The 27441-nt window shown below is 39.1% G+C and overlaps 1 protein-coding gene across 3 annotated transcripts in view; it reads right to left on the reverse strand.

Moving 5' to 3' along the window:
* The window catches only part of LOC128703260 (uncharacterized), a 180671-nt gene that overhangs the window by 43964 nt on the left and 109266 nt on the right, over positions 1–27441 (reverse strand). For all 3 annotated transcript variants that reach the window (XM_070103457.1, XM_070103459.1, XM_070103458.1), the window contains one exon: positions 1283–1441. In XM_070103457.1, coding sequence (XP_069959558.1) covers positions 1283–1441 — 159 coding nt within the window. The remainder of the gene's footprint in view (positions 1–1282; positions 1442–27441) is intronic.

A 27441-nucleotide genomic window follows, 5' to 3' on the forward strand; every position in this document is an offset into this window, starting at 1 on the left:
AATCTTATATCTTCTCTTACAAAACAATTTAAAATATCTCTGATATACATCGCCGCTCCACCACCCTTCCTGTTGACCTTGTCAGTGTGGAATAGTATATAGCCTTGTATGTGGCATTCAGAAAGCATTTCTCTATCTTTCCGGTTGAACCAGGTATCCGTTGAAGCAATAATATCTACATTACCGGCACATGCAAGTAAACTTAGCTCATCAGTCTTATTTCTTAGACTCCTACTATTAGTATAGTAAACCTTAAAGGAGCCAGTCACTCTCTGCAATCTACTGTCTTTCTTTGTTGATTAATTGCTTTGCCTTTACTAGCAACTTTATTCTTAATATTGTCTATTAAGCATATCCCTGAGGTATACTCGTAATGTCTATCTACTGTTTTCAACCCTTGTACTGCAGCTGTGAAGAGAACGATGAGTTTGTGTTAGTATTTCGTGCATTTTACTTACGGTCTGATGGTCAAAAAACCGAGTAACAATCTAATTCACGTCTACTTGTTAATGATTAAAGGGAGCATCGCCCCCTCGGCCTGATCCCACATCATACCTCCTGGTTAACAACTTGATGAGTCGGTCTGACGGCTCTAGCATCATGAAGTCCATCATTATCATTATTAGACTCAGTGGGGAGAGCTAAACTCGTAAGAACCATACATGAATGGGTGGTTATGAGGCATCTTGATCAAGGAAAGAGGGGATATCTCAAATTTCTATTAACCAAGATCCCTTCACCAGCATCAACGCATACATCATCTAGGAATCACTCAGTAGAACGCAGGTATCGCAGTCCTTATCACCTACTGACTTGAGGAACTTTTTTAACTATGAAGACAAGATGTTTAAGTCTTGGGACCTTTATTCCAAATTACACATCTTGAGTTATCCCTTAATTTAACCTTGGTTATCTCTTAGTAAATTCTTAATTATCTCTTCATTTACACTTACTGAGTTATCTCTTAGTGTACTTGCTGAGTTATATCTTAGTACACTTAATGAGTTATCTCTAAGTGTTCATTCACTGTAACAATAACTCCGCAAAAAACAGTCAAAAGAATACTAATTCAAAAATCTAACGATATTTACTCTGACATAATATGAGTTGACTGAGATCAAAATAAATTATATATGAAAAGTTTTGTACAAAATAGGTATAATATAACAATTAAAAAAATATTAATGTGTATATATCAGTCAGTAACATTTTTTTAGGAATGATTTATTTTTAAACATTCAGCACTCCCAACTCTTCCTAAAAAAACATGAATGGTACATACCCACAGTACTGGCTGATCCTGGTTCCAGGCTAGGGAACTTTTTAGCATAGAATCCCTGATGGGAGTCGCTTTACTGGCTTGCCAGGTGTTACAGCCTCCCCAGGTGCCAGCTACCATGCTCACCCCGTGGTGGGCGTTATCCCGCATCACGTGGAAGCACTGCAGAGGATAATAGGAGGGAAAAATCAACATAATAGGCAACGTAACTTACAACGCGTTGCAGGGATTAATAAAAGAAGATGTAATGAGAGAATACACGAGGGACAGTTCCTGGAAACAAGTAAAATGTTGGAAATCCTTCTACAAAAGGCTGGTTCAAATCCCCCATAGTGAGTGTTACTCAGTTTCCTTTTTCCTTTTTCGCTCATTAAAATTAAAATTAATGCCATAAAACATTATAGCATATAAAATATAGACTGTAAATGGTTGTTTTACAAAGTTATACAAAGGAATTATTAAATATTTAATATTATAGATATCCTACATGAAGGATATGGAAAGTGAACAAATAAATACACCGAGAAATGCACAGCTCTGTGTACATACAATCACAATTACTATATTTAATATTTCGTCAATAAATGTACCATGTATAGTCCACAATAAACTAGCCGACTAAAGTTGCATTCAAATTGATTCAAATTGACTGAGTCTGGTAAAAATAACTCATAAGTGAATAGAAGTTAATGAGTAAATTTTTTTTATATTTTATTTAAAACACACATTACAATAAATAAATAAAACCATACAGAGTCAGAAATACAAAAACAATTATGTCCGCATAATCAAAACACACTGCTCGTTTATATTGCCTTTAGAAAATTTCCTCTTCACATGACTCAGTACAACCCCCAACACGTGTGTGAAAAACAAGATAACACAATATTATACCCGACATCAATCATATTATTTCAAGTTACAATAATATGTGACTTAGTAGACTGCACACGACTGATAGTTGTAAAATGTCTTTATGCAAAAACAAAGGAAAACTGTGCAAGCAATACTTATTATAAACAGTTCTCAATTACCCGTTCCTATCAGCAATATACACATTAATTAAGTATATGTAATAAAATATGTTTGACCAGTACCCCCACAACCCCCCCAGTACCCTCTCCCCCCCCCCCGCCACCCCAGATCCTACCATTGTTCAGTGATCGCAGATAAATAACCAACTTGATTTAAACCTTGAATATAGTCTCTTGTTGACAATAAAAAAAAATTTTCTTTAGTATAAGAAGCATAGATTGAACTTAGTATTATGACTAACTAAAAACCATTCATATAATTATGAATGCCGTCATCCATGAGAACATTACACATGATATAGACACAGACGTACATATTACATATTCTTATATGTACAAAAATTGATACATAATATTACATGACTTATGAAAATTTATATTCCCAGGAATTATATCAGTGTCATACATGTCCATTAACTTACATAAGATTATAAAAATACCGAATCAATTTACTAAGCCTCCTCGCATCCCCATGCTCGATATACACATTAATTAAGCACATACAATAACAAATATTTTTAGGACATTTCAACTCCCCCCCCCCTCATTTACCTCAGATCATCATATTGAGCAACGTCATATCATTGTTCATTGAAAACAGAGACAAATAACCATCATAATTTAACCCCAGGACATAGTTTCTTGATGACAGAAAACATCTTACCAATAATGTAATATGGATATTGTTATGTGCACATTACAATTTGACATTAAGAAAAATAACACATGGTTGAACTTATTATTATGACTAACACAAAACCCTACTTATAGTTAAGAATGTCACCAACCATGGTAACATTACTCCTGATATGTTCACAAACTCACTTGGTACATATACATATATGTACAAAAGTCGGAATATAATATCACATGATACATGATTGAACAATATGTCCATAGGATTTATAACAGTGCCCTACATGCCTGGTAACATTTATAAGAATATAAAAATACCGAACCAATTTGGTGCGCGCCCTGGCTTCCCCGTGACCACCCTGATAAAACATATCTACATTTAAAGCTTTGCCCTGTCATGAGAGTTTTCTGTTTGAAATTTATGCCAGGAATACATTCATCATCCCGCCCCCCTCTTCTGGCTGAGACCAATTCCATTCAACTATTACACCATTAATTCTCGCAACCTACGCACATTCATACCTCTATACTGAACTGGAAATTTTATATCCCATCTCCTTCCATACACGACCTCATTCCTACACTTTGTTTTACGAAAATACCCAGCTAAAGCTTGTATTCGCACCTCCCCCTCCACCTCCCTCATAGCCCACTACCAAATACATGACCGCACTTCTCACGCTATCACCCACTCCCTCTATGTCCAAACTCAATGCTTTCAATGCCATTAACCTACCTCCTCCAACCATCTCTAAGACCTTATGATACCATAGACGTACCCTTGCGATACCCTCACAAAAATACACCACATGATATGCAGTCTCTGCCTCCCATCCACAACATGTGGACTGCACAATTCTCATCTGATACAAACGTACTTTAGTAGGTAATATCCCATGTAAAAACCTATACATAGTTTCCCGCACCCTTGACTTTAAACGTAACTTGCGAAACGCAACCCAGATACCTACCCAATTATATAAAGGAAAGACACTCTCCCCCTCCATCACCTCATTACCCCTCACAGTCCTCCCCAAAACTCACACCAACACTTTTCCCGGTATGCTAACCCTCAATAAAATCTCAACATACACATACACTCCTCCAATTCCCTACCCCTCCCCACCACTGCCGCACATCATCCATAACCTCACTCACCCTTACACCCCGATCCCCACCCAACCGTATATAACTATGTTTCACATACATACTTTTCAGTCTACTGTACAGTGGAATTAATCCTAATCCTCCCCTCCCCAATGATGTTGTCACGACTGTCTGCTTAAGCCAATGATAATCATTAATCTGATCTACTACCTGTCAGCCATACTTTTGTCCCAAGTTCCCTCCCACCCATGAACCAACCTCTAACAATTTAGACTTAACTGCATTACGACGCATACCTGTTGCCCCACTAAATATCTCAACGATTCGACCTACATTCCTTAATCCCTCCTCTCCCCCAACTAAAACCGTCATATCGTCAACATACCCAACTATACCAGGAGCACCCCACTGCCGTAATCCCTCTTCATCTACCCCAACATTAATCATCCTATATAAAGGATCTTGTAGACAAGCAAATAGGATCTGAGACATGGGGCATCCCTGTCTCAATCCCCTACCCATACTAACTACTTTTCCCATACGTCCATTGATTTGCACCTGTAGAACTGCGCCTTTGTATAATGTTTCCGCCCATCGGACAATTTCCTCGCCCAAACTCATGCGCCTCATTATCATCCATAACGTCTCTCACTCTACACAGTCATAAGCAGCCTTCCAATCCAAAGCAAGTACACCCCCTCCACTCATTCTACAATCATCTATGAAATCCTTAATTTTCCCATGTCCACTAATCATTGACCGCCCCAGCACACCCATTTGTCCCTTATCTATAACTGTCCCAATAACACTACGTAACCTATTACTTGGTTTAGAAAGACACGTAAGCAAACACTATGACACATTTATTAGAAAACGTTTCAGTCCTGGGACCTTGATCACTTTAAATGATCAAGGTCCCAGAACCGAAACGTTTTCTAATAAATATGTCATAGTATTTGCTTACGTGTCTTTCTAAACCAACTTATCAGTATTTATTACCAAGTTTTATACAACCTATTACTTAAAACCCTTGAAAACAATTTGTAATCACCGCACATTAAAGATAAACCTCTATAATCCAGGATGCTATTCTGCACTTCCCCCTTCGGTATCATGACAACGACCCCTGTTTGTTGCGTCATACCCATGCATCCCTTCACCTTCATTTCATTTAATAAATACATCAAGCATTCCTTCAAGACCTCCCAGTTATTTAAATAAAAATAATTTGGAATGCCATCAATCCATAGCGTCTTCCTTACACTCATCCCCTGTAACGCCTTCAAAACCTCATCTTCACTTATGGGCCCCTCTATCTCCACCCTGTCTTCTGGTTTCAGGATACGTGATATCCCTTCCTCCATAACATGCAAGTCCCCCATCTTCCTATTGCCTCCTCTCATATATATCTCAAACCATTCATCGGCAAAACCACTCATGCCTTCAGTCGTTACTAACCGCTGTCTCACCGTGTACCCACCCACGTCCTGATGTACCTCTAATTTTAACATATTTATTATATTTTGCCAGAACTTTAATCGCCGCAGAACGCAAGCTAATGGCTTATCACCCCATAAAACATCCTCCAACCCACCCCTTAATCTTTCACCATCAAACCGTGCATTCTGCATCTCCAGCAGTTGCATCTTTTTACCCTCGATCTCTGAAACCGGATATACTCCACGACAACCTTCATAACACTTTTAACTGCCCCTCCAAATACCTCTGTAATCCATATTTCCATTGTCCAACCTCCCTTCCTTTCCTCATATAAAAACTACTGATCCCCGGTTTAGCACATTGCTCCCACCACAGTAATATATCACCTCCCAGCTTTCCTTTATTCAATTAATTTTTCCACCATTCCGCAAAACTAAGTCCACCCCCCATATCCTCTAACAAGCTCACCTTTAGTTTCCAATAACTCATAAAATGTTTCGGCAACTCACCCCATCCCACGTCCACAACCACTCCACTATGATCCGAAAATACTACATTTACAGTTTGCATATTATTAACTTGTATCCCAGGAGATACATAAATGCGGTCAAAGTGTACCGCATAACCGTTCTTTACATAAGTATGCTCCACCACCCACCCCTCCCCACTAACTACATCCACTAATTCGACTCCCCCTAATACATCCCACAGGACTCCCAACACACACCCAGCGCCCCGCGGCTCCACAACCTTCCTACGTATTACACTATTCCAATCCCCTCCAAATAATGTATAAACTGGTAATCCCCTCATATGATAAATTAGTGTCCCGAACAAACTCCTCTTTAACACGCCTTGCTGTCCGCTAGCATGTACACACTCACAAAACACACTCGTACCCCACCCCATGTCCCATCCACCTTCACTACTCTCCCATCTCCCCCTTCTTCCCAGTGCAACAATTGAAAAGGACTGGCCTCAGCTATTAATACCACAGCACCTCCCTTAAGCTTCAGAGTATATCCAGCATAAACCTTGTACTCATCTATCAACAAATCCCTTCCATACTTAAAATTATGCTCTTGTAAAAATATGACCTGTATTCCATGTCTCTTTAAAAAGTCACTAAAGATCCTGCGCTTTACATCGGCCCTTAGGCCATTTACATTTAACGTTAGGCACTTAAAAATGATATTGGGGAGCTTACCAATCGATCGATGTCCATATGGGTCCTTACGTTTTTGCACAGTATGCTTTTCACAATGCCCTTTCCTTGCCTCACCTTTCCCCTGCCCCTTACCCCCCCAGATACTTTTTTTTGGGACATCCACTGAGTGTTTCTTACCAGATCTTTGCGCAGGTGTCAAAACATCATCACTGTCAGAAGCACCTGCCTCTCTCTTTCGTGATACCTCAACTATGTGCATGCCCTCATCTGCACTTTCAACTTTATGCACTTCAACCACAGTCTCATAAATCCTCTGTGGTTGCCCATCCCCACCACCCACATTGCACTCCTCATGAATTCCACCCTTATCTGCAGATGTCCCATCCGACACCATACGTAGTGTTCCATCCCTATTCTGATCCTCCAAGAATCCCTGTATAAGTGTCTATTGCAGGTGAAACTTCACTACCCAATTCACCTAGTCTCACCTCATCCTCTATACGCATGGTCTCCATCACCTGAGAGACCTCCAGTAATGTTACACATTCCACTGGATTGTCCTCCACGATTTCACTCCATGCCCTGTGGGCCCGAGGATGCTCCCGTGTTGACTGGGTCGTCACCTCTCTCTCCTTCTCCACTCCTTTCCCTTCTCCATGTGTCTCAGGTGACGATCGTCGAGTACACATCGCAGCCATATGATCATACGCTCCACACAGTCTGCACGTTCTTCTCTGCCCTGCATATGTGACATATACCTGAGTTCTAAAATCGCTCAATGTCTCATATGATGGTATAGTTTTGCACAAGGACATCTTAAGGGTAAAGGATCCCTCACGCAGTCCAGCATACATTCCCTCAGACCACCTTGCAACTGTAGCTTGATGTATGACTCCAAACTCTTCGAAAGTTGCTTTTATATCTTCCTCATCGGCCTCAAATGGGACGTTCCGTATCTTTACCCAAGTATAATACTTGGATACGTCTCTCATACGTACTTCTAAACCAGAGTTAACCAGCATACACACATCCTGGTACTTTTCCACCATCTTGTCATATACAGCAGTCGTCACGAATTTCACAAAGATTCTTGTAGCTCCATTCAAAGCAATTCCATGCAAATCGTCGTTGTTGATGCAGTAGATTTCTCTTAAGGTGGCAGGCAGCATAACTGACGCATTGGCGTTATAAACTGCACCTTTCAACACCTCAATACACACAGTGTTTATCCTCCTCCTTGTAGTCTGCGCCATCTTGCAAAATTCGCTCAGGGCTACCAATTGTAGCGAGTGCAGCAGCCAACGTCCGTCCTCCACCAATGGTGTTTGACGAATGCAGGAGCAAAGGCGAAGCACAACCTCTCGGCCCGAGAGCAAAGAGGTCAATGATGAATAAATTACACAAGTTTTATACTATATAGGAATATTTAGAGCTCTGTCTAAATTAGCCGTACATAAATATATATACACATCTCCTCTTGGGTCTTTTATCGAGGTCTTGTTATTACTGATTCCCTCTTCATCATACAGTATATGCCATGTCGTAATATACATCATATTGTGACCCCTGAATGGGTCACAATGTATATAATGTATATTACCTGTTCATATAGTTTTATATTGCTTATATTTGCGATATTAGCTAAGTCGTAAATATATTGCTTTATATTATTATTTGACTTAGTTATATTATTAGGTAGGATGTAACATTTATATATTCAGTGCTCATAGTTCGATTATTAAGTAACTGACAGTATTGTCTAACTATCGCTCCACTTGTTTCCCTGCCGGCTTCTCTGTAGTTGCTGGGCAGCAGCAGTCCACGGAGAGTCACGTGATCAGGGGGGGGTGATCACACCTCACCAGGAGTGAGTCTAGCTGGCCTGCGCTAGCTATTGTCTGTTTGACGTTCTTCCAACAAGAGGTCCCTCTACTACTCTCCATTCTGGGCCCTTGTTGGAAGATTGTCTCTGTCGCTTTCTTGTTGTTGGTTTTGTGTAACTCTGTTCACAGAACATAGCCTAGACTTAATGATTTTCAACGTTGTACTGAGGTTGTGTGTCTCATAGACACTCTGAGAAACTCAGGTCCTGAGCTGTAGCTTCTGACCTAATTTGTACTGGTATCTGTGTACTGTCACAGTCAGGGATTTTCTAATGCTGAACTTAGATTCAGTAGTATGGGAGTTTTGTGACTTGTGTCGTTATATTATCTCCTGGTTCCTGATTCTGTGTCACTGTTGCTTGTTATATTGCTGTTCGGCTTATCAGTCGTTTTACTGTTCAAGCAAGCTGTTCTGATTGCCAGGTTGGTCAAGAAGTTAGTTTATGTGAGGACTTTTAGTCAGTCACTGGTTAAGTCTAGTCGAGTCTTGAGACATAGCGAACTACTTAGAGCACTTACACACATACACACAAACTTACTTAAATATATATTTGTATTATGTTATTAAATGCTAACAATGTACCAGACGGTACTTAAAAACCATAAAGATGTGATATGTGCCTTCAGCACAATACTACTGTACACGAGAGAAGTGTAGCAACTTGTATCCTATATTATATTCAATTGATTACTTTAATTTACTTTGATAATATACGCCTAGACAACTTTATTTTTAGTAATAAACTTATTAAATTTTAATTACTTTAGTTAGCAGCCTACCAGTTGTAATCCTAAAGCACTATTGAATCTTACTAAATTCTAATGGATAATTGAACCAGGATACTGACTACTTGTTACAAAAACCCAGTAACAGGCTGGGTGCTAGAAGGGCAGTCCTTTCTAGTATTCACTGGAGATCTCTATCATTATTAGAAATCACATTTTTTGTAACACATTACTTGTCACACAAACTTCAAAACACACGCACACTGAAGCACTGAATTGGTTGTAATGGGTGCAACTTATCTTTGTGGTACCAACTGCAAAACCTGTAGATGTTAGGAATCGCAACACAAATATTCGATACATATTGCCCAGGAATCAAATGTGATTTGCAGCCACCTTAGATTCTGCAATAACTCTGCAAACTTGGTTTAAACTGAATATTGTAGAATGAGCAATTATAAATTATGATAAATATTCATTATATAATAATGAACGTTTATCCTGTTTATTTAAATTAGACTCATTTACAGTAGTCTATTATGCATAGCCTAAAGTTGGACTCCTATACAAACGCCATGGAATGTCTTAGGTACTGTATAGCCACATTGAGGAATTAAGGTATATTTTACTGCTGCTTTTGATGGTTAGACCTGTGTCTGCCTTAGAATCTTGTGGGAAAGACAAACCATAACCATCTTCCATTTGGATACTACGGATGTCTCCTATTTAAAGAGTCCCTTTAAATGAGTCGGCTGTGCACCAGTTCTCTATATGAATGATATACAATACAGACAAGATGAAAATTAAACAATTGTGCAACATCTGGGTATCTTTACTGCAGACGTTTCGCCATCCAGCGGCTTTATCAATACAAATTAAAACATAACTTGAGGACAGTAGAATTATATGCAAAAGATGAAGTAGTCAGTCCCTTAGCCTTCGAAATGGTATGAAAAGCATCGTAGACAAGGAGAAACTGGAGAACGTTCTTCCGTCTCTTGAGGCGGGAGAATGTGACCCAGGATCTAATCTCGGCCGGCCGCAGTTTGGTAAATCTTTCAATACCACTTGTTTCGTGGTTTCTTTACTATATAAACTCCTTGTGGAGGTTGGTATTCAAACGGGAAGTGGTTGAAATTACCCTTGGGCTTACCACTACCACGAGTGTTCTCGGAACATGAACAACACCTAGCTTCGCTGGGTGCGTGTTCCTTGATGGATTAGTGATTAAGTGGTTAATTTAATGCACACTTTGTTCTGTCATTGGGGTGGGACAATGTGTCACAGGATCTAATCTTGGCTGGCATCAGTTTGATATATATATATATATATATATATATATATATATATATATATATATATATATATATATATATATATATATATATATATATATATATATATATAATTTGACAAGTCGGCCGTCTCCCACCGAGGCAGGGTGACCCCAAAAAGAAAGAAAATCCCCATAAAGAAAATACTTTCATCATCATTCAACACTTTCACCTCACTCACACATAATCACTGTTTTTTCAGAGGTGCTCAGAATACAACAGTTTAGAAGCATATACGTATAAAGATACACAACATATCCCTCCAAACTACCAATATCTCAAACCCCTCCTTTAGAGTGCAGGCATTGTACTTCCCATTCCAGAACTCAAGTCCGGCTATATAAAAATAACCGGTTTCCCTGAATCCTTCACTAAATATTACCCTGCTCACACTCCAACAGCTCGTCAGGTCCTAAATACCATTTGTCTCCATTCACTCCTATCTAATACGTTCACGCACGCTTGCTGGAAGTCCAAGCCCCTCGCCCACAAAACCTCCTTTAACCCCTCCCTCCAACCTTTTCGAGGACGACCCCTACCCCGCCTTCCTTCACCTACAGATTTATACACTCTCCATGTCATTCTACTTTGATCCATTCTCTCTAAATGACCAAACCACCTCAACAAACCCTCTTCAGCCCTATCACTAATACTTTTATTAACTCCACACCACCTAATTTACACACTCCGAATTTTCTGCATAATATTTACACCCCACATTGCCCTTAGACAGGACGTCTCCACTGCCTCCAACTGCCTCTTCGCTGCTGCAAGCTTCACACCCATATAAGAGCGTTGGTAATACTATACTTTCATACATTCCCTTCTTTGCCTCCATAGATAACATTTTTTTTTTTGTCTCCACATATACCTCAATGCACCACTCACCTTTTTTCCCTCATTAATTCATAATTCCCTCATCCTTCATAAATCCATCCGCTGACACGTCAACTCCCAAATATCTGAAAACATTCACTTCTTCCATACTCCTCGTCCCCAATTTAACATTCAATTTTTCTTTATCTAATTCATTTGATACCCTCATCACCTTACTCTTTTCTATGTTCACTTTCAACTTTCTACCTTTACACACATTCCCAAACTCGTCCACTAACCTTTGCATTTTTTCTTTAGAATCTCCTATAAGCACAGTATCATCAGCAAAAAGTATCTGTGTCAATTCCCATTTTGTATTTGATTCCCCGTAATTTAATCCCACCCCTCTCCCGAACACCCTAGCATTTACTTCTTTTACAACCCCATCTATAAATATATTAAACAACAATGGTGACATTACACATCCCTGTCTAAGACCTACTTTTACCGGGAAGTATTCTCCCTCTCTTCTACACACCCTAACCTGAGCCTCACTATCCTCATAAAAGCTCTTTACAGCATTTAGTAACTTACCACCTATTCCATATACTTGCAACATCTGCCACATTGCTTCCCTATCCACTCTATCACATGCCTTTTCTGAACACCACAAATGAGGTAGTTGAAGTTCTATCAATAAAGATCGAGAACCAAAACCTAGTCATTGTGGTTGTATACAAGCCACCAGATGCAACCTCCCAACAGTTCAAGGAACAGCTACTGAAAATCGATTACTGTTTGGAAAACCTTCCAGCTCCATCCCCAAACATCTTACTGCTTGGTGATTTCAACCTAAGGCATACAAAATGGAAGAATGTAGCAAATAATGTTATAGCTGAAACAATCCCCGGAGGTAGCGCAGATGAAAGGTCACACACACATGAGCTACTAAGTCTCTGCGAAAAACACACCTTAAGCCAGCAGATAGTGGAGCCAACAAGACTAGAAAACACACTTGACCTTATCTTCACAAATAATGAGGACCTGATAAGAGACATAAGAATATCAAAAACAACTAATTCCGATCACAATCTAATCGAAGTCCAGACGTACATGCATAGGGGTCCTGAACAACAGAATGCAGGTGTCTTCACAAAATACAATTTCAACAACAAGAACATCAACTGGGACCAGGTAAACCATGTCCTAAACGAAACATGTTGGGAAGATGTCTTAAATGACATGGACCCAAACCAGTGCCTTGAAAGGATCAACTGCCTGGTAGCCGAAGCATGTTCTAGGCATATTCCCCTAAGAAAGAAGAAGAGCAGGAGTAAACTGGAGAGAAAAAGACGCTCCCTCTACAGAAGACGACGAAGAGTCACTGAGCTCCTCAGGAGTGCTAGAATATCTGATACACGAAGGGAGGCGCTGACCAGGGAAGTGGAAACTATCGAACTTAAGCTAAATGACTCTTACAGGAACCAGGAGAGGCAGGAGGAGCTTAAAGCTATTAGTGAAATTGAAAGAAATTCAAAATATTTCTTTTCATATGCCAAAAACAAGGCAAATACCACATCTAGTATCGGGCCCTTACTCAGACAGGATGGGACTTACACAGACGACAACAAGGAAATGAGTGAAATATTGAAATCCCAGTACGACTCTGTGTTTAGTGAACCACTAATCGGTCTGAGGATCGACGACCCAAATGATTTCTTCATGAATGAGCCTCAAAACTCCATAAATGTATGCCAGATTTCCGACATTACCCTAACTCCGATAGATTTCGAAAAAGCCATTGACAACATGCCTATGCACTCAGCCCCGGGCCCAGACTCGTGGAACTCTGTTTTCATTAAGAACTGCAAGAAACCCCTCTCGCGTGCCCTAAGTACACTATGGAGGAGGAGCTTGGACATGGGTGAAATTCCACAGTCACTTAAAACAACGGATATAGCCCCACTCCATAAAGGTGGCAGCAAAGCATTAGCTAAGAACTATAGACCAATAGCTCTGACATCCCACATCATAAAAATCTTTGAAAGAGTGCTAAGAAGCAGGATTGCAAATCACCTGGATTCCCAAAATCTGCACAATCCAGGGCAACATGGGTTCAGGGCAGGTCGCTCCTGCCTCTCACAACTACTGGATCACTATGACATGGCCTTGGATGCACTGGAAGAAAATCAGAATGCAGATGTAATATACACAGACTTTGCAAAAGCATTTGACAAATGCGATCATGGCGTAATAGCCCATAAAATACGTGCTAAAGGAATAACTGGGAAAGTGGGGAGATGGATCTTCAACTTCCTAACAAATCGAACACAAAGAGTAATGGTCAACAGAGTTAAATCGGAGGCTGCCATAGTGAAGAGCTCTGTTCCACAAGGCACAGTACTCGCCCCCATCTTATTCCTTACCCTCATATCAGACATAAACAGAGATATACACCACAGCACCGTATCACCCTTTGCGGATGATACTAGGATCTGCATGAGGCTGTCATCTGCTGAGGATGCGGTTAACCTCCAAGAAGATATAAACAAAGTTTTCCAGTGGGCAACGGTAAACAATATGATGTTCAATGAGGACAAATTCCAACTACTCCGTTATGGAAAACTGGAGGAGATAATATCTAGAACAGAGTATACTACTGACTCCGGCCATACAATAGAGCGGAAAAATAATGTAAGGGACCTGGGAGTAGTAATGTCTGAGGATCTCACTTTCAAGGATCACAACAGTGCCACGATCGCACGTGCAAAGAAAATGATAGGATGGATAATGAGAACTTTCAAAACGAGAGAGATGCCAAGCCCATGATGATCCTTTTCAAATCACTTGTTCTCTCTAGGCTGGAATACTGCTGTACATTAACATCTCCATACAAAGCAGGTGAAATCGCAGATCTAGAGAGTGTACAGAGATCCTTTACTGCACGTATAAGTTCTGTCAAGCACCTTAACTACTGGGAACGCTTGGAAGCACTTGACTTGTACTCGTTGGAACGCAGGAGGGAGAGATATATCATAATCTACACTTGGAAAATCTTGGAAGGAATGGTCCCAAATCTGCACACAGAAATCACTCCCTACGAAAGTAAAAGACTGGGCAGGCGATGCAAAATGCCGCCAATAAAAAGTAGGGGCGCCATTGGTACACTAAGAGAAAACACCATAAGTGTCCGGGGCCCAAAACTGTTCAACAGCCTCCCATCAAGCATTAGGGGAATTGCCAATAAACCCCTGGCTGCCTTCAAGAGAGAGCTGGACAGATACCTAAAGTCGGTGCCGGATCAGCCGGGCTGTGGCTCGTACGTCGGACTGCGTGCGGCCAGCAGTAACAGCCTAGTTGATCAGGCCCTGATCCATCGGGAGGCCTGGTCGTGGACCGGGCCGCGGGGGCGTTGATCCCCGGAATAACCTCCAGGTAACCTCCAGGTAATCCAGGTATAAATGTAATAAAAACTTCCCTACCTTTATCTAAATACTGTTCACATATAATATACATATATGTCGTGCCGAATATGTAAAACTGGTCAATTAGCAAGAACACATTTAATATTAAATCCTTTCTAAAAATTTCTCATGTACGTTTAAAGATATATTTTTTTCATTAATGTTAATGTAAAAAATTTTAATTTTGCACCAAAAGAATCTTAGAAAACTTACCTAACCTTATTATAACAATAATAATTTATTTTAGCCTAACCCAACTAAATATATTTTAGATTTGTTTACAATAATTTAATACTAAACAAACACAGTGAAATATATTTTTTTTCGTTAGGTTCAGAATGATTTTGGCGAAATTATTGCATACACAAATTTTCACTTGTCCTATATGGCAAGATGAGCGTTGCTATTTAAGCCAAGATCGCAAGTTCTGCCTATTCGGCACGACATATATATATATATATATATATATATATATATATATATATATATATATATATATATATATATATATATATATATATATATAATGAAGCATGGATATCACTTCTCTGGGAGACCCAGCAAAACATTGCACTGTAATCCCATTTTTGAGCTAAACATTGCCAGCGTTACTTTGATAACCACACTATATCTTTAGTGCAATGATTTTCATTTAATGAACTTGATAAACCTCAAGCTTAACTTACTTTTTAGGGACAAAGCTCTACCATATAGTTAAAACATTACAGTAACACACGTAATTGTACAAAAGCTGTACATGACATATTTGCTTTATTGTACAGTTGCATGATAACGAGCAATGTCTCACTGCACCTCTCAGTGACTCTGTACGTGAATTTAAATATAACCGGATATCATTACTTAATATGAACAACTTTTCTTGATGATTTCCGCTCATAAAAACATTTCGTGTATCGAAATATAAGTTAATATTAAAATAGATATTCTCCATTGAATTCCTTTTATTTAACTTCATCAGGTGTACTTTAAGCAAATTGTTTTATGCACATCCCTTATACAATGTAATCCTGGCTTCTACACTCACCAAGTTACTTTAACATTTGTAGTTACAAAGTTACTAAAATTTACATGCATGTTCATATTACTAAAATTAATACTTATTACACACATACCTATTATTAATACTAGATTATTTGTACATTACAGTAGATTATTTCCAAGTCACACTGTCTATATGAATTGAGTTTGATTCTGGGGAGAAAGTTATCTGCAAATCGTCTAGCAGCTCAGGTGAGGGGTCAGCGACCCCCTTCAACTGGGATCTGAGAATTCTCTCTCTTTGTCTCCAGCGCACAGAAGCTAGAGGGGGTCAAGAGCGCCTTTGGTTTTTCAATAGCGGAATGGGAAGAATCACATATCTTGCGAACACTGCAGACTAACTAAGCAGATTGAACTTACAGCGAGGTTACATGTAGACAGAACGTGGTCATCAACACATTCCAGTAGATCAGTTGGCACTAATACTTCCCCTACACTTTCCAACAATCCCCGCGATGATATTCATACTTAAGTTTACTCTAGAAATATCTTTATCTAAAAACATCTTAAAAATACATATACTCAAGCTTTTATTGTGTTCAGTTAGCTAGTATGTCTCATTTAATGTGGAATGCATTAAGACAAGAGAAATCATTTCCTTGACTCAATCATATAGTGTTAGCCGGTGCCCATTCTTCACAGACATAATGTTAGCATTATTTCACCCATAAAAAGGGCCTGCACAACAGTAAGAGCATGCTAGTAGTAGACTTCTAGTCTTCTAGTCAGCAAGACTCTTGTTAGGTAAGACACATATGCAACAGTTAGGTATCTTTATTTCGAAATGAAGATACCTAACTGTTGCATATGTGTCTTACCTAACAACCTGTCGGTATTTTATACCATTTTAATGTTCAGCAAGACTCTTGCCAGTTCGACGAGTGCGAGTGCAGAAGATACCTCCAATAAGAGGTATAGAATCATAACTTAGTGGTTAGATTATGTGTTTCCGTGTCGCTTATTCATGTTTGATCACTGGGGAGAACCGGAGCATAGATACAGTGTCGAAGCCATCGTAGTTGTCTTTGCAAAGCGAAGTACAATGGAACCTCGGTACTCGAACTTAATTAATTAATTCCAGAAGGCTGTTCGAGTGCCCATCTGTTCGAGTACCGAACGAATTTTTCCCTTAAGGAATAATGTGAATTAAATTAATCCGTTTCGGACCCCCCAAAATACACTCACAGCGATTTTACGGTATAATTTCGTATGGTATTCATTATTATATTATCGTTTTCTTGGTCTCATTTGATAGAATGAAAGATATATTACAGAAATGGAAATAATTTTGAATGGTTTACAGGCTGAAAGTACCTTGAAACTGAGGTGAAAGTAATGGAAATGTTCGATTTTTATTGTAATATAAGAGGGGCACGAAGTGGGAGGAGCCATAAGAGAGAGAGGGAGGGGCCAGCAGAAGGAGCATTCAGTGTCTAATGAGTCGTCTTGATAGCCGGATACTAGCTGTGGCGGGAATACAATGTTGTGTAATTACACTAATATTAGTAATAAAGGTTATCTATCTATCACATTTATTCCAATTTGATAGGAGAAACACGATAGATAACCTAGAAGCACAATAAAGACGATGAAATTAATAATAAAGGACATATTAAATGGAGAGGTGGAGGTGAGGTTTACATCACAGCAAACACACTCTAACCTATAGTCTTTTTGGTTGGCTGTTATCAATAATCTTCTTAGGCCCCCTGGTGACTTATTTCTACAAATAATATATAAAAAACATCCAAAAATGCGAGGGAACACAAAATAGAAAAGTTCAGCGGAGTTTTGGACTGAGCGACAGCTGCGGGGAGACTGACGCACATGTTCTGGTAGGTCGTGTTCGTCTGGTCGAGTGCCGAGCAAACGGTCGACTACTGAGCAATTTTTTTTTTTTTTTGCTAAACAAGCGTTCGAGCACCAAATTGATCGAGTACGGAGCTGTTTGAATACCGAGGTTCCACTGTATTGCTACTATTTTCCCTACTGTGTACATTGTCCACACATACAATCACAAGTTGAACTCATGAACAATTGATTGTAGTCGAGTGATGTTGAAAAAACTCGTAGTACCCGGGGAGTTGAATTTAGTAAAAGTGAACACTAGTGTCCAACGAACATTCCCGTGTGACTCAATTTCGACATCGCTCAAAGGAAGAGAAGAGACATCCTTTCTTCAGTCAAGCTATCATTCTCGGTGTCACCATAGGCGGCTACGATACACACACCCAGGTGAGTCTTCATCAAATCGTTTATTTCACTATTCCGCTGCAGAAGGGCATATGGGTGGGGTTGATAAGACTGACCAATTAGACACCGTTATGCACGAGCGATTGCCCAAACCCAGGTAAGACTCACCCACGACGTTCCAGGTGACAACCATAAAACAGTGGAATATATGTCTTTAGGTCGAGTGTTAACCCTGGTTATATCGCCCCATCTCAGCTCCATGGGTGCCAAGATACCCAGAACTGGAGGTGATCCCTAGACCTGTGACTACTGGGGTTCAGAGCTGTCTGCCAATAAGTTCCTCTTCATGATATGTTTGGTCTTTAACGCATTCATCTATGAAGAATCCCACGTAAATGATGTTCTCCTAGACATGAATCATTGCTCTGCCTTCACTGTACTTGTTTCGTCAGATACATATTGAAAGTTTGCATCGTAGTACAGAACACTTTCAATGTTCTTTGAAGACTGTTTTACTAGTTTACTTGTACCTTGTACTTTCCAAGTACTAATGACTTCACAAAGTCTTCACAGACGTTACTTTAAATCTCTTTCCTGTTAAAGAATTTCTATATTCTAATTAGACTCCTTCAGTCACTGGAATACATGAGACATGAAACAAATATACCAATGTAACTAACAATTCTGCAATGTTACTTAGTATGAATGACTCGTTTTATGCTTCATTATCATTTCCTTGACTAATATTCCCAATGTGCATGATAAGTATCTTGGTTAATTACCAATTACCCTCTAAGGAGACCATTAAGAGGGTGCCTGAACTTTTTTTTCTCTAACTTTTGGATTTTATATCTCCTTATAACTCGAAAATGACTTAGTCAATAGGCTTCAAATTTTCAATAGTTTTGTAGGATAAAGCGGACAAAGTCTGTGGTACAGTTGGCATGTTCACGTGTCCTATGACCAAATTTATTGAAACCAATTCCAGAACCCTTATTAACATAGATTCAAACGTTCAAGAAATGTGTCTTGTAAGCTGTCGACGGTGAAGAGTGAAATTTAAGTGTGTTGGCGCAGATCCTGACTATTTTACACAGGCATTATATGACTCCTATGGATTTAGCGTTTTCCTCTGATTAAAATATAATAATTGTGACGGGCATCAGTTATCGTTGGCTGATACATCACATGAAATGGACTAAACGTATCATGGGTTTTGGTTGTGAAGAAACAAATTTGGATGAATTATGTACAATAACTGGAAAATGAATCTTCTGGGCTTTTTTAAACTCTCAGTACTAATGTGTTTTTCTCAAAAGAAGCAACCTGTTGATGCCAGGTTGTGTAAGTTATGTGGCAATTTTTTCGCTCATATCAGTTTCTGTGAAATAACTGCAGAATGTATCTAATTATCAGAAATAAATTTCAGTTTTTGACTATTTGGTTCTTCAAGGTTAAATCTAACAAATGTTCTTGCATGTGTCTCTAATATTTGTGTGCCTTCAAGGCCATTTTTTTAAATTTATTCATGTACATTTAGTTTAGATACAATTTATTCTATTAAGTACTTACCTATTGTATTTACTTGCTTTCTTAAATCCTGGTCAGTCTTAGAGAGAAAAGTTTAGATTGATTTGGGTCTGTATACATATTTCCATTTTTTTTTTGAAAGAAAACGGAAAATTTTAAACAGATTCTGATATAATTTTTGAGTGTCGCTGCTGATTACCTTCAACTCTTCCTTGTTGATAACTAAATAATGCAACTTTTTTTCGTCTTCAGTTTTAATGTTTGTGTAATTTAATATATTGGCGCCTCTGGAAGTTTGAATTAGATATGGACTGTCTATGTCCTAATTTATGCAGTTTATTGAAGAAATTTAGATATTTCTTTCTAAATGATGACTTGCAAATGATCATAGATCAGTGTGGACGTCATCCACACCGGTCAAACAGAATGCTGCCCCCTTCCGCTAGACTCAATCCAAAAGGGATCCGTATTCCTGTGAAAAAATATTTTATAATGCATTGACACATGCGGCAAGTACTTCACTGCATCACAAAAACCTGTGAGACACAGCGGTGTAAATAACTGTGTTAGATTTAACGACATATCTCTCAGGATGACACTGTTCAGTCATCTACCACCACCGCAGCTCCAGGCATTTCCATTATATAATGAAGCAACGATTTATTTTATAATCTGAAGTACGCAGCTCGACGCACTTCAGACGACCAGCGGTGACTAACACAACCCTCTAATGTTATCGCTCAGAATTCCACCAAAACCTCTTATTATCTTAGATTCTTTTATGTTTAGCTAGGTTTGTATAAATTATGATAGGGTGTGTTACTGTATTTTTCTAATATTAAAAGCTGGACGAATTAGCTTGAATACTTCATGTATTTTCATATTTTATTAGATTTGGATTATTATTTATGCTTGTGAAGGTTAAGATGAATTATTTTTATATAGTGTCTTAAGACTGAAGCTAGTGAGATCCTCAGACATTACCACTCCCAGGTCCCTCACATTATTTTTCTGATCATACTATAGAGCGGAAAAATAATGTAAGGGACCTGGGAGTGGTAATGTTTGAGGATCTCACTTTCAAGAATCACAACAGTGTCATGATCACATCGACAAAGAAAATGATAGCATGGATATTGAGAACGTTCAGAACAAGAGATGCCAAGCCAATGATAATCCTTTTCAAATCATTTGTTCTCTGCTGGAATATTGCTGTACATTAACATCTCCGTTCAAAGCAGGTGAAATTGCAGATCTAGAGAGTGTACAGAGAACCTTTACTGCACGTGTACAAGTTCTATCAAACACCTCAAGTACTGGGAACGCTTGGAAGCACTTGACTTGTACTCGCTAGAATGCAGGCAAGAGAGATATCGTAATCTACACTTGGAAAATCCTAGAAGGGATGGTCCCAAATCTGCACACACAAATCACTCCCTACGAAGGTAAAAGACTGGGCAGTTGGTGCAAAATACCCCCAATGAAAAGTAGGGGAGCCATTGGTAAACTAAGAGAAAACGCCATAATTGTCAGGGGCCCAAGACTGTTCAACAGCCTCCCACCATGCATAAGAGAAATTACCAATGGACCCCTGGCAGCCTTCAAGAGGGAGTTGGACAGATACTTGAAGTCGGTACCGGATCAGCCTAGCTGTGATTCGTACGTTGGACTACGTGCGGCCAGCAGCAACAGCCTAGTTGATCAGGCCCTGATCCACCAAGAGACCTGGTCGTGGGGCGGCCAGCGGGGGCGTTGATCCCCGGAATACCCTCCAGGTAGACTCCAGGCAAACTGCCTGTTTCACGTTTGGTTGACCAGCAGCATTTCATAGCTAGAGGATGAACTGTCAAGGAAATCTGATTCTTACCAGACTGAATGTCGTCTTGCTCGTAACTCAGTTCTCGTTTGTAACCGCAAATTAGCCAGAGGAGGGAAGGGTACACGTGTTAGATTCGTTAGATACGTACAGCAAACTCACTGCTACAACACTCTACACTCATAGTTACCAACCCTTTCCTCAATCGCTACAGTGGCGAATTGGCTATGAAAGTGTAGCACATTTGAGTTTTCCATTTTTGAGTTTAAAAATAAAAAAAGAATTCAAATATCTGTCTCAGTTTAGAGGCGTAGTTTAGATATGCACTGAGTTCATTTACTTCAAGAACATTTTTGTAATTTCTTAGACAAATTTAAACAATTTGTTTCAACTTTTGCAGCCAAGGAAGTTGTAAATAAATAATCAAAATTTATATATTTTGAATAAGCTTGTTCAAATAGTTTATTATATTTCTTAAAAATTTTCAACTAAGCAACCCAATTTCTCAATTTTTGCATTGTGGCAGATTTTACTTTTCATTAGCTACATATGGAGCTCCATTCAACAATAAGCTGGCCACCTAAACGCTACATTTTGATTATTGTGTAAACTGTTGACATGGTCTTCGGCAGCCGGTTTTAAGTTAGCTGCAGGCACTGGTTTAGGAGGTTGAGATGTTGGTACTTTCCACTACAATCAGTGTGTAGTCATTACTAATGTTCGTGTTCACTTACTGTAGATATTTTGGAGTTGTTCAGTCCTATTTTGACTTTGCGTCCAGTCAGGAAACATTCACATTTCATAGACTTAAAATTTATTGATTTAGTCTCTCGGTAAACAATTATGGACACGGTTTTCAGTAACTATGAGAATGAGTATTTCTCCAGGTTTTAATTTTAGTCATATTTCACGTATTAAAGTGCCAGTGGTGGTAATGTCAGTGTTGGAACAACAGAAGGTAGAAGTATGCCAAGCCATACTATTTAACTGACCTGTAAAGCATAGATTTCCAAAACAAGAGTTACTTTTATTATGATAGATTAATTATTTATTAACGAAACATGATTTCAGTACTACTATGTTTAATTAATAATTCGCAAGCTTGTGTAATACTGGTGTGTAGCCCCTGATAAGAGGACTTAGATTGTCTCACTAATCAGGTTATCTAACGTGTCAGCTTTGTTATTAAATTCTTTGAACCTTTATGTGATCACTATGCTGTCATGTGTGCTGACACACCAGTGTGAAGCAATGAACTCTGATAGGGAAGGGAGGGGAAAAAAAGGTGGAAACTGGTGTACATGTAAGAGAGTTTCCTTTGCACGAAGATCTCAGTCTTCGGATCTTAGAAGACCCACAGACGGATGACATGGACACTGAGATGACGAACATAATTTCCACCATCAATCACCTTCAAACAATAATGAGATCTTCTTAGATATCTCTCATCTCACTAAGAAAAACAACAGAATTGCACGAACATGTCTCAAATACTAACCCGTCAAACCAAGAAAGGCCAATAAACATTCCTCTTTGAAAATCTTCCTCATTACTTTTCAACAGGATCATTCAAAATAAAAAAAAATCAGATTTTGATGACAGACATGCTTTCTGCTGTGTATTTACTGCTGTTTCACAGACTTTCATCATTACTGTACACGATATTAAGCATAATGAACGTAAATTAGTATTGGTTGTTGAAAGTGATTTAACACAAAGTCATTGAGTGACACAATGGAATCATAAACACCTATATTGAGAATGACATTAAAGCAGAATTAAGCAAGGCCTATGTCATACACAATGTTATGAATTTTATGACATAGAGAAATGGGGAATTTCCTGATACAGGAACAGTCCTTGTCACCTTTATGGACAGCCCTACATAGAGTATACTCATATGGATTTAGGGAGTTGACCATAGTGTATGTACATACTCACCACGCCCACCTCAGTACACTAAATGTAAAATATACAATCATACTTAAGTAACCTATTCAAAGTGGCAAATGCTCGGAATGACTTTATACAAGAATGTAGGAAAATCACTGTTAACTGCCCAGATTGATCTAGTGAACATTAGGTGAATGACAACCCATTTCCAACATACTTTCACAGATTTCCACCCAAAACACAAGTAAAGAAACTGGTAGGACATACAGAGACGTCTTAACATGCAACCATGACTATCTCTCTCATTCTTTGCACAACAAACCAACTCAAACTTCAACCAAACTAACTGTATCCTCATATAACCTCTATCCACAAACAAATAGTCGTCAGTCCTCAGAGGTCCTCCAAAACATCCACCTCTACAAAGATTTAGCCTGTGTACTAGCAGTCGAAATAGAAAAAGTACTCAACAAAATCCTAATTAACCTTATGACTCAGCATTCTCAGCCCACACTGACAAACCTTCCCACCAAACCTATAAGTACTACAACTTCCCTACATTTCAACACACAAATAACTCAAAAGACAGACCGGCAACAATAATCTTCCATTGTTCACACCCAACTCACAGTCGTGTGGAAAATTAACCCCCATTGGCACACTCTGTGGTGAGGCTGATAAATCAAGCTCCATCACCACAATAAGCAGACATGAGTCAGTCACTTGCATCATTTTAGATAAACGCAGAATCACTACACCTAAACAACCACTTGCCTAATATGATATGGAACACCAAAAAAGTTTTAAAACATTATTATCAGAATTTTAAAAAATTACCCATGTTCGTCGAAAAATATACCGTTCATAACCGAGTTATGGTTAACACCTCAGCAAAATCCGATTTTTAAACCTCATTATACAACGATGTGACAGACTTAATCAAATGAGAGGAAACAATTATTAGAGTGACAGATGGAGATCCTGTCTCTTTGGGCATAAATCAGCTGATCCATAGTGGTGCGGTCATAAATCTGCCGATCCTATTAAAAGCCGTAGTAGACGACCAAATTATAAAGATTTAGTTCATAAGTTAGTCCGCGATAATTAAAGTGGTGTTAGAAAATTGTATATAAATGAATCTGTCCCCAGTATTACGTCTGATGACCATAGTAATATAAGGTCAACAGCTTTGACCCTGAACACTGGAGGGGCACAGAGATAAAGAAGACATAGTTATGTATGACATATGCCATCAGACAAATGTTTGATAGCACATATCAGATACTAGGAATAATGGTAGTACAATAGTGGATAACAAGCAGTTGAAAAATTTCTGGCTCAGTTTATTTACCAGGTCTTCAGAAGATAATGGAATTACACTTAAGTAGTAGATGGAAATTGTTGTCACGTAGGATTGCTTGTGGATGGAAGAGTTGGAACAAGTCATGATGTCTGTCGTTAAGAGGACGGGGGTTGTCTGCCTACTTTGCTGCTGAGCTACACACACAAAATATTATATATACTGATACTGGTTGTGGGAATATATTGGTATAACAAAAAACTACCTCTGGTGTTGTCCTTTGTCCTTAATATTTCTTGATTGGTCCTTTCTGGTAAGATGGCTCAAGAAATCGTAATGACACGATTGCAAATAAACCATACCCCCGGCCGGGATTGAACCCGCGGTCATAGAGTCTCTATGACCGCGGGTTCAATCCCGGCCGGGGGTATGGTTTCTTTCTGGTAAGCTTACAGTCAGATACTACAGGCCTTCAGATTGTATCAGTGTTCATAATATACAGCATCCTACTGAACTGACCGGCCTCATCTTAGCTAATAATGGCATGTATGTTATACAGGCAGTGGAGGATGTGTCGTGACCTGGCGAATGCATAATCGCTTAGGAGCCCCACTGACCGTTGACATATAAGAACATAAGAATGTAGGAACACTGCAGAAGGCCTACTGGCCCATACGAGGCAGGTCCTTATCAAAACGACATCTACCTAAAGCTACTCAAGAAATAACTCCCGTATGGAGGGAGAAAGCAAAATTTACGAACCGTCAGAATAGCAGACACAGAAATACCTTTTTATTGAATATCTAAGGCTAATAAGACAAAGAGGCCTTCATAGAGAAACAGCGCTCGTCAGCGTAGCCACAAGAGGAGACATAATGTGTGCGAACTAACTCACTCCACGTTTTAGCACATGAAACGCATGCATACCGCTACTAAGTGAATCATGTCATCACCGCTACAAATGAACCCACTAGATTTATGTTCCACCTACAGAGTGTCTCATCCCACCTACACATCTTTCAAAACTGTGAAAATCAACTAAAAGTTCCGCCTATTTCTCCCATGGAACAATGTTAACCTAAATTAATTAACTCACCTTGACAATGACACTCTCAAAACCGCAACCAATAAAGCAAGAGTTTCTGATTTTACTTACAGTCTCTCCAGGATACAGCAAATTTATAACCTTTGTGACATCTACATTGTGGATTCCTCGCTTCCATCTCAAAATGGGATGAAAAGTACTCAAAGATCTCTGTCTTCGTAGGTGACCTGTATGTGATTTATCTGGCCCTCATATTAATTAACAAGCTGCGGGTTGGCAATTATACAGTTTGTAGCAAATTGAAAACTGCTATCCAGGCTCTTACATATCACTCCAAAATCTGTTTCAAAACCTGCAAAGAACCTGTATATCCCTGCCTCACCATCCTACATTAACAACATTCTCACGGATATGACATTTCACCGGGTACCCGCACACTGCTGAACTACACACAGTGAAATAAATAATGAACTAGCCAAGTCAATGTAAATTACAACATTCACGACACCACTACCAGCTTCACGTCTTACACGTGAAGGTACTCTGAAAATTATCATTATAAAGGATTTCAGTGAAAATGGGAAATGTCAGGCATGTGAATATACTACGAAACTGTTAAAAAAAGTTAGGGTGTGTAAACATATAAATCAAGAGTACTAGACACATCAGTAGCCAGCAGCCCACAGCAGCAGGTACAGAAATTATATTAATGAAAACTGCGTTCATGGCAATGTTCCAGAAGCAATATAACATTTTCTTCACTGTTACTGGATCACACGGCAAAAGTCATCTTTAACAAAATCTCACCACCATCAAAGTCCCTTTCACCTCTGAAAATATTTTTGAAAGTCGGATCTTCCCACTACACATAATGCAGAACATAACTATATCATCAACCCAATTCCTACGTACACCCAGAGGCAGGATGAGAACTATTTCGTTGCTTACCCACATCGAAATGAATTGACAACAACAGACATCACAGAATCAACACAACTCAACATTACAAGAAGCAAAGAATGCTTGACCCTCGCTGTCGCAAATAGGTGAACGTCGCACTTCACGAAGAATGTAATAACATGAGGATAGAATAAAAGAGAGAGAGAGAGAGAGAGAGAGAGAGAGAGAGAGAGATAGAGAGAGCCAATGAGCTGATGTAGGTAACAGCTCTTAGCTTGCCAATAAAGTTAGGAATCCTTAACCTGTAAATAGCTTGTCAATAAAGCTAGGGATCCTTAACCTTAGAGAGAGAGAGAGAGAGAGAGAGAGAGAGAGAGAGAGAGAGAGAGAGAGAGAGAGAGAGAGAGAGAGTCAACTACAGAGGACATCGCGTCTTACAAAACAGGGCGGCTTATTCTCTCCTGTGCTGATTCATCTCGCAAGATCTTGACATTATTAACTGTAATGGATCATAAAACACCAGGAATGCAACGGACCACTTTTGATGTTAGTAATCTAACAATAACCATTGCTGAAGCGAGTAATGTAACGCTGACAGCCTCATACCACATCTGATGTCAGAGTTGATGTCAACTGCTGTGTCAGTTCTGTAACAATGACCGTTGCTGATGAAGATAATGTCTGCTGCTGATAACAAAAATATAAGAGTGACAAGGGCTGATATTTGTTTTGTAACACTGACCACAGCTGTTAATGGAAATGTAACTCTGGTAACTTATGAATTCAGTAAGAGCTCACTGAAAACTGATGTCAGTAAT

Source organism: Cherax quadricarinatus, chromosome 85 (genome assembly GCF_038502225.1).
Source record: "Cherax quadricarinatus isolate ZL_2023a chromosome 85, ASM3850222v1, whole genome shotgun sequence".
Classification (NCBI taxonomy): Eukaryota; Metazoa; Arthropoda; class Malacostraca; order Decapoda; family Parastacidae; genus Cherax; species Cherax quadricarinatus.